At 43.1% G+C, this 10,095-nt stretch overlaps 1 protein-coding gene across 1 annotated transcript; it reads left to right on the top strand.

Annotated features, from left to right (window-relative positions):
• Positions 1-1,489: 1,489 nt before the first annotated feature.
• LOC311242129 (monocarboxylate transporter 10-like) lies at positions 1,490-2,914 on the top strand (the record flags this gene model as incomplete). Its single annotated transcript, XM_084331083.1, has 1 exon — positions 1,490-2,914. The coding sequence occupies one exon, from the start codon at positions 1,490-1,492 to the stop codon at positions 2,912-2,914; it is 1,425 nt and encodes a 474-aa protein (XP_084187209.1).
• Positions 2,915-10,095: the final 7,181 nt, after the last annotated feature.

Below are 10,095 nucleotides of genomic sequence, written 5' to 3'. Positions count from 1 at the left end.
TTCATCACTGGAAGTGGGGCAGAGTTGATTCAAGATTCAAGATTCAAGATTCAAGAGTTTTAATTGTCACGGCATACAGGTATACAATGAAATGCGGCTGGTCTTAGCCTCAAGTTCCCTACAGTCACGAAATACACTCCAAATACAACTCCAAAACGTTCCTGTAAACATGTTGTGACCTGTGTATTTACCATGTGGAGAAATAAAAAATTATTGAATTAGACAATTACGTTTTCTAAGCAAATATACTCTGAACAATTTTTTGCCTAACCACTCCTCTCTGGGTGCAGTCAGTGATTTCAACATGAAGCCGTGTTTGTTGACATTCTCATTCATTCAAAGGATCCGAACCGATTGAAGTTTATGGATACCATGACTTAAAATCCTCTTACCTTGACGATTAAAAGCCTCCCCAATTTAGAAAACAGTATTCCAATGGCTGGTCTTGATAGGCTGCTAGCTAACGGAGCTAACCAACAAACACAGAACCGGGCAGACACTAAAGCAAATAACGAGAGCAATGACTTCCTATCTGGGGGGTTTCAAAATAAAAGAGCGACGTCTATAGCAGTGGTTCCCAAAGTCGGGGTCGCGACCCAAAGGTGGGCCGCGAGCAGCCACGGGAGGGCCGCAAGATGATTAAAAAAAATAAAAAATAAAATCCAAAACCCCCCCCCTTTTTTTTTTTTTTTCTTTTTTTTTTTTTTTTTTAAGGCCACTGAACTTAGAAGCAGGCCAGGACAGTGTTTCTAGTTGTATTCTAAAATTCTATTCTATTGTATTCTAAAATGTGACTATATGGTTTTATATTAACTTAATAAATAAACAAAAACGAAAAATCGACTTATTTCAACGAACATTTCAAACTAAATAACAGATTATGCACATAAAATGCTGAAAACAACCGAAGCAATAATAGTATTTTAATGAGGCTATTATTATTATCATTATTATTTTGCAACAAGTTAGCCCTCTCATAAATAGCACATATAAATGAATAACTAACTTGAACTAACTTAATAGGATTGAAGTGATATTTGGCTTAAAAAATCGGTCGGCAGGCAAAAAAAAAAGAAAAAAAAGCCTGACGATGTGCATTGGGCCGCGGCTCTCTGACGCCTTATTTTCTGGGTCCCGGCCTGAAAAGTTTGGGAACCCCTGGTCTATAGCAGCGGAATACGTTTATTTTGTACATTATCTAATGTTAACACAAACCTAAACTAACTTTAGGTTAGTTGTAACGTTAGTTTAGGTTCGTGTTAACGTTAGATAATGTACAAAATAAACGCTTTGCTCCGATAATATGGATGTATGTTGTTATTGTTTGAGCTGTGATTTATTGTTTCATGTATGTGTTTCACAGTTCTCACGGTTCGGATTGAAATAAATCCAATCAGTAATATCAAGAACGTGTTGCTGTCATCATTGCAAGTAGAGGGAGTTACAGTGAGAACTTACCTGCTCCAGAAGACAGCACTAGAGAGCAGTGATGGACGAGACGCGCCTAGAAGAAGAGACAGAGGAGAAGAAGGAGAATGGTGGTGAAACCAAGGTACCCGTCTGGGAGCCGGCCACTGGGGCTCCTGAGGAGGCAGCAGAGTTTGTGCCCCCCGAGGGAGGCTGGGGCTGGGTCGTCATGCTGGCTGCCATGTGGTGTGACGGCTCGGTGTTTATGATACAAAACACCTTTGGCATCCTTTTCTTGTCTCTCATCAAAGAATTTGGCACCGAAGATGATGCCAACCAGCGATCCAGAACAGCCTTGGTGGGCTCTCTCTCCATGGGCATGATCTTGTTCTGCTCTCCCATCGCCAGTGTGTTCACAGACATCCTGGGCTGCAGAGTGACAGCAGTGGGCGGGGCCGCCATGGCCCTGGTGGGCCTCCTGGCCAGCTCCTTTGTCAAGTCCCTCGGTGCCCTGTACTTCACCTATGGCATCGTGTTTGGCTGCGGCTGCTCCTTTGCCTACCAGCCCAGCCTGGTGATCCTCCCCCACTACTTCAAGAAGCGCCTGGGCCTAGTGAGCGGCATCGTGGCGACCGGCGGCAACGTGTTCACCATCATGGTGGCCTTCCTGCTCCCCCTCCTGCTGGACAGCGTGGGTCTCCAGAACACCATGCGTGTCCTCAGCATCTTCATGTTCGTGCTCATGCTGGCCGGGTTCACCTACACGCCCCTGCGGCCCAACAAGCCCATCGGTGAGATCTTCAACTTCCGCAACATCTGGAGGTCCCTGGGATACCGCATCTGGGTGTTCGGCATACCCGCCGCCCTCTTCGGCTACTTTGTGCCTTACGTTCACCTGATGAAACACGTGGAGGAGCGCTTCGGGACGAACGCCAACAAGGAGGTTCTTCTCATGTGTATCGGCATAACGTCCACAGTGGGCAACCTCATCTTCGGCAGGGTGGCAGACTACGTCCAGGGTGTCAACAAAGTCTATCTACAGGTGTCCTCCTTGTTCGTGATCGGCCTGATGTCCATGATGATCCCCCTCTGTCACGTCTTTGGCGGCCTGATCGCTGTGTGCCTGCTGATGGGGCTGTTCGACGGCTGCTTGAGCGGCATCATGGCGCCCATCATCTTTGAGTTGGTGGGCTCCAATGACTTTTCACAGGCCATCGGCTTCATGCTCGGCATAATGTCCGTGCCCATGACCGTGGGACCTCTCATCGCAGGTTACCTGGGAGACAGGTTGGGGAGCTACGACGTGGCCTTCTACCTGGCAGGTATCCCCCCCATCATCGGAGGAGCCGTGCTGTGTCTGATACCCTGGGTGGAGGCGAGGCGCAAGAGGAGTGAGAAGGAGGAGGCTCTCAAGAAAGGAGAGGAGACGACCCAGGAAATGCTAGACTACGAGAAGCCTCAGGGAGACGCACCTTTCAAGGGCGGAGACCCCGAATCTGTCTTATAGGCCAGCGGTTCTCAACTAGGGTGCCGCAGAGAGCTGCCAGGGGTGCCTTGAGATTATTATTATTATTATTTTTTTAATTATTTTTGGATTACAGAAAATTATCATGAAAGTGCTATCTGTTGCAGCTGCACTGTTTCCCATGAGAATACCATATTTGGATAAGTTTGACCATTTCTCAAAATCTGAAAATCATTATTTAATAAAACACAGAAAAGGGTCACCAAGTTACTCTGGATAAAAAAAAAACTTTACAGACAACATTGAGACAAAGCTTAATATAAGGCCAAGTTGAGCCTTGAGGATGACAAGCGTGTTGCCTTGTCAAAGATCTCCCCACGTATTGACCGTATTATTAGCCAGCAGCAGCAGACCTCGCATTGAGCTAGAAATGTCCACTGAGTGAACAAGTGCTTATTTTCTGTATTTATTTATATTTTTTGAGAAATGGTAACTTGGTGATCCTTTTCTGTATTTAAAAAAAATACATGATTTTCTGTTTTTGAGAAATGGTCACACTTATCCAAATATGCTATTTTTATGGAGAAGTGTGCAGCTGCAACAGATAGCAGTTTAGTGATAATTTTCTGTAATTTTATTTAAAGAAATATGCTATTTGATTTATTACTACAAGCAGTGTAATGTCAACAGTACTAAGCCATTTAGACCTGAAACATCTGTTAATAATGCATTATATAGCCTGCACACAAATGTGTTTCCCGGTTTCTTAAATAAACATTATTTTGAAAACAAGCACTTTTGTCATCATTGTAGCAAAAAAGACAGGAGCGGAAAAGTCTATATCGTATGTAGGGGTCCCCTTGAATATTTTATTGAACACAGGGGTGCCTTGGCAGCAGAAAGGTTGAGAACCCCTGTCTAGGCTGCGGTTAGACACAGGGGTATTTTCGTTTTGTTTTCAAGATCAGTTTCGCTTTCCAGAGTGCAACATAGTGGCAGGCGAGTTAGACATTTGTTTTGCGACCTGAGCACTTTCATTTTGTCAGAACGAGGCGTGGTCAGACCGCAACGGATCGCGTCTCGAATTCAGCACTGAGCATGCGCAGGGAGGTAGTTACCTTGGATGTGCCAATACACTTCCTGCAAAAAAATCAACAAGCCACCATCTTTAAATGCCTCCGTGAGCCATTTAGCCAATGTAGCATTTCTTTTTCAGCAAAGAAAGTGCAATAAAAGTGCAATAAACAAAACGGATACATTCACTGTGTGTTCTGCCTCTCATTTGTTGATGAAACAAAACTAACACAATTGACCACCAAGAGCGGATAGTTTAGTCTCACAAAAAGATCGCCGATTTTGTTAGCTTACATGCTAACGCGATAGGGATATGCCATTATAACAGTATAGCATTGTGGCTAGCAGCTAACGTTAGCTCATGTTAGCCAGCCAGCACCAAACTGATGATATCAGGAGCTATCAGTAGCTAGATAACATTAGACAACGCCTCATGTATTAAACAAAGGTGAATAGATGACTGGGCCATTTTGTTTAATGCTTGTTAAGATTGAAAGAGGAGCTCTGAGCTAACAGGGTCTGGTAGCTAACGTTAGCTCACGTTAGCCAGCTGCTCATGCAATCGTTAATGCTAGCAGAATGAATGGATGTAAACTTTATTTAACATATTGCAGAATGGGTACAATACAATACGGCTCAATACAAACAATTGTTAAGGGAATGCAGACTGTTGTAGCTTGGACTGGGGTCCTTATAACAATAACTTGACAACACATGGTAGCTGCAGCTATTTGGGACAGCTCTGTCGTCACCGGACGTTGGTGAGGGCACGCAGATGTCGGTATCTACTGCGCATGGGCGTTGAGCAACAACGGCTCCGCGCAGATTACAGGACACGTTGTCGGCGAGTTTTGGCGAGTATCCAAAACGGAAACACAATTTCAGCGTTGTCAGTAGGGCAACGCGTTTTCCTGCCAAAGCGGCATTTCTATTTAACTGGGACAGCAAACGTATTCATTCAGCAACAAAACAAAAACAAAAACACCTAGTCTAACCATGGCCTAAGTCTCTGCCACAAACAAACTAAAAAACAAAGACACACAGAGGAGACTGCTGACGAGAATATTTTATGATACAAGTATCCTCCCGGAGTCCCGGGGGCTCGGAGGATAGTTCTTGTAACTGCCTCCGTGTTCAAGTTTAAGTTAAGTATGATGTCATAGACTATGTCAAATGTCATGACTCATAGTAGAATCAGCTGGCTTGTTCGCCATCCGCCAGGGAAACCGCAGATATATATTCCTTTACTGCGAATTGAGACAGAGCGTCCCAAAAATGATTCCAGGCCGCTATTTCTTTACCAACGGATTTCCAGTTCCAACTGGTTCATGCGTCGGCTACACGCTGCTTTAATAACACTGCATTATCGAGACAGCGCCCCTATGTATGACTTTGAGGATCTGGCAATGAATTCCAAGAGTAGGGTAAATCTGCAGTGCCGGCACTGTGTAGTAGCGAGTCACAGTGCTGGCCGCCAGGCTGCGCAGTTGCAGCGGTTTGGAAAACATGGGGGGGACAAATACTGCATTCTGAAATCATGCGGGGGACATTTTCCAGGGACCCCCCCGCAAATTACGCCCCTGAGTGGAAGAGACACAGACACACACTGCCACACACAGACACACACAGAGACACACACTGCCAATAGTGTCTCTCTGCGTTCGCTTGACTAATGTGATGTAATACTCAGCGGGACTCTGAACAGACATGTGATATAATTTGTCTCAGTTTAAACATCAATGGATTCATCTTCCCATTTCTTTTTTGTAACACAAAACATTACGTTTGACGTGAAAGGGTTTCTACACTGAGCAACGGAACCCCAAGAGATGTAATTAAGCAGATGACATGCCACAGTGAAACCACTGGGTGGCAGTAGTAAGCCTAGAACAATGGGGAAAGTCCAACAGGGATGAAGCTAAGGCCCTGTCCACACGAGAGTTTGGATTTAATATGACCGAAGTTTGAAAAAATAAAACTCCGTCCACACGGTGAACACAGGTGGACAACCGTGTATAACTGCGTACTCACGGGCAGAGCAATGGGTACAATACAATACGGCTCAATACAAACAATTGTTAAGGGGATGCAGTCTGGACTGGGTTCCTTATAAGTTATAACAATAACTTGACAACACATGAGTTTAGTTTAGCTGCAGCTACATGTTTACTCTGAGCGTCAACAGACATCAGTCGATCACAACACTCTTCAACACAGACGATACGTTTTGAACAAAAGTTTGTTACAATCATTTTCATATAACGCTACTTGGGACAGCTCTGCTGTAAACACTGGTGTAGTTGGCTCTGCTCTAATCTCTCTACCCCGCGGTCTGCCGTGAACATGGGGAATAATTGCGACAGCTCTGCTGTAAACACTGGGAATAACCTCGGTTGCTATGCCCACACGCAACTGCAAAACCGCACAACTCCACCCTGGCCACCGGTTTCAAAAGACCGCGGTTGCAGTGTAGCAAATCCCCGGTTGTGTGTGGCCGAACAGTGCAACTGCGCACATACAATCACGGTTACATTAAACCCAGCGTTCGTGTGGACGGGGCCTAAGACTATAGCAAACTGTGAGGAGGATTTCAAGAAAGAACAAACAAATCTCCTGGAGTGAAGATGTGTTATGTGCAGCTCCCTCATGCAATGGTGTGATGGCCCAACAGCCCTCCAACAACATGTCCAGCTCCAGGCATTCTAATAGGCTTCACACACGAAAAAAGGAGGGTTTCTGATTCTGTCCAACATGGCAACAACAAACTAAAGGAAAATCACTACTAAGCTACTGAATGCAGTGAATCCAAGATTCAGTACTGGGCCTTTCCAATTAACCGTACACACATACTAGCCTACATTTGAAAATAGAAAAGCAAATAAAAATATCTTCTGTATTAACGCACATGATAGGGCCTGAATGAACAAAGGAAAAATACACAGTATCATTTCCCCACCCCTGTGAGGAGTGAGACAGACGACGTGACGTAGCTGAGAGGAACAGGGAGGGAGGTTGCCAAGGCTGCTGAATGCAGTGTGCCGACGATGGATATGTTTACAGTGTGACACACAGGTTCTGAGAAATGGGATCACACTAGCGCTAGCATGCTAACGCTCCCGGGAGGGCTTTTAGTCACGAACGGGTCTACCTGCTCCTCTGACATTGCGACATTGAATGATGTTTCCTGCAGTGATTTAATATATATAGACTATCGTTTCGTTTTCTCGAGAAAATTATCGCGTTATCACGAGAAAACAAATTAAATTAACTCGTTATCACGGGAAAACGGAGCAAATAAAATGTATGAATGTACGGCCTCTTAGGGCTTCCGTAATATGCATATATATAGTAACTTATTATAGTGTGAATTTCTCCAGACCTCACTCAACTCCAACCCACACATCAGACCAAATTAAAAAAAGATTATAAAGTGCAATTCACCTTACGGCCATCATTGTTTTGGTAGATCGCTATGAATACATTTCAATGAGCAGATGAGTAATTCACTTCATGTATTTCAAATCACGAAAACGACTGTGCTATGTTTATTCACATCTGTAGCAGTAGGCTATGCTATTGTATAAAATAGGCTACAGTTTATTAAAAATGATTAACACCATTGATCATCTATTGTGTGTCTAAATGCAATATGCAGACATGGGCTGTAGACAGGTAATAATTCTCTCAGTAGTTAAGTGTTGTTGTAGTACCACTTTGTCACACACGAGGGAGCACTTCTCCATATAAACTAGCATGGTGCTAGTAGGACTGGGGTCGGTCTGTCCTTCATCAGGTAGGTAGGTAAATATATCCACATTTAAATACATATATAAACATTACCAAGAGAGGCGGGAGGCAGTCATGTGTTGTATTGTTTAATTTTCTACCTAAAATCACAGGGATTGTGTTAAATCTGCTGTGGGTATCAAATAAGGAGGAGTAGATAGGAAGGCTGAGAGGGAGACACAGGAGAGAAGGTTCTTTATTGAGACAGTAGGAAGGCTGAGAGGAACTGGAGTGCTAAAACTCAAACTTGTGATGCCATCAAGTATAAACTCTGGAGCTATAGACAATGCATTTGGAAATATGGTATAGGTGACACTGAGAGCACCCAGGGGAATGTTCTGAGTATACACATACATTTTCTGTTTCAGAAGTGAAAACACTACCATAGAATAAAGCATATTTGAGTATAAAAACTCAAACAAACATTATGTGGGTCCACAAAATCATTCTCTCATTCGTTGTCTATAGGAGCAGCTCCAGACTTTAGACCTGATAACATCAAAAGTTTGTTCGCCTTGGGAGATAGTAGCTCATGTTCACAAATCTTGATTGAACTTTCTATAGGCCATGGAAATAACATAATGGAATTCTTAATTCTGGTGATGTTCCCCTTTAAAGACAAATACAGTGGATGTTTAGCACCATTTGTTTTTCACAACTGGATTTAGCTTAAATGTAAATGTTCAGGTTAGGCCTTTCTTCTTACTTCTGCTTAGGCTACAAGTGACTTTCACACTTGACACAAACCACATCAGAATAGAAAATACAGTGGGTTGTGAATAGGCTTAGAGACTTGCACTGGAAGAAATATAAGAGGGAGCTGAGTTCAGGGGCGTCGTTCTGGTATGGCAAGGTATGGCACTCGCCATACGGCTCAATACACACAATTGTTAAGGGGATGCAGACCTGAGAAAGATGTTTGTCTTGTTTACATCAGGGTCCCCCATTTTCAATTCATATCGACATACAGGTATTTAGTACCGATACATGTTAGTCTTAGACAAAGTTAAATTATGCCCTTCGCATATCTTTTCTGGATATACATTTTAAATAACCAGAGGCAACACTAAAGCAGCACTGTAATGTATCGTACCCGAGGCAGCCCAAATCTTCTCAAAGATTTTATCATAAGTGTGCCTCGACTTCATTTCAGTAGATAGTCTCAGAAGGAGGTCAGTGCGTGACCCAGAGGAATCCAATTTACATTCTTTACACAGCTTCCGTATCACAGAAACCTAAGACATGAAAAATATATAAGAAATAGCCAGTGTTTTAAGTTGTAAAATGTTAATCAATGCACAGAAATAAATCTTCATTAGGCTAATACTATATAGTTTACACTTAAAAAGAATATCAACCTTCTGTTTGTAGAGCTCGTTTCTGAGCCTGTCTTCCGAGACTGTGATTTCCTGCCCCTCTGCTTGTTTTTGAGGACGGACTTTCTCAAATTCAGTGTTGATTACTATGTTGGACCGGCGGGTATTTTTGCCTATCCATGGTGCCCAAAAGTGATAGCTGGGGGGAACTGCAAATGGGTTTTTTTTTTTACCTTTGCAATGAAAAGAAAATAATAATGTCAGGAATAGAAGTTGCTTAACAAATTGATAAAAGGAGATGTCGACTAAGCGCTGTGCGTTACCCGTTACTTTATTTTATTTTTATTTTTTATTTATCCTTTATTTATCCAGGAATGTCCCATTGAGATACAATATCTCTTCTTCCAGGGAGTCCTGACCAACACAGCACACAACATGTTTCAACATAAAACAGGGCATTAAACAAAAAACATACAATTCAAATATAAATACAGAGGGTCATTTGTGCAGTGGCAAGGAGCATAATCAGATCAGCAATAGCATCAGGTAAAACAGTTACATGTTTCATAAAGGGCTAATCGTAGCATACCTTTAAAAGCATTCACAGTAGAAAGTGCCTGTAGACAAAGTTTCACTTGCAGCGTATTCCATAAAAAGGGAGCATAGTGTGAGAATGCAGCTTTACCAAGCTCTGACTGCATCAAAGGAACATTTAACAGCATCCCATTTGCTGCTCGTCTGGTATTAAAAAAGCAAGTATAAAAGGACAGAAGTCTGGAGATATATAAGGGCAGCTTACCTAGCAATGACTTAAGGATAAAAATCAACATGTGTGATTGTCTTCTTTGGTACAGAGAGGACCATCCTAATGACTGATACAAAGTGCAGTGGTGGGTGCGAGAGCCTGCACCTGTTACAAAACGTATGGCAGTATGGTACGCAGAATCCAGCTTTTTAAGCAGGGAGGAAGGAGCATGCATATAGATTACATCGCCATAGTCTAATACAGGCAGTATCAGTATCAATACAGGCACTTCTCCTCCCCCT

Source organism: Notolepis coatsorum, assembly GCF_963971535.1.
Source record: "Notolepis coatsorum genome assembly, chromosome: 15".
NCBI lineage: Eukaryota > Metazoa > Chordata > Actinopteri > Aulopiformes > Paralepididae > Notolepis > Notolepis coatsorum.
This window is presented reverse-complemented; position numbering and strand designations above follow the sequence as displayed.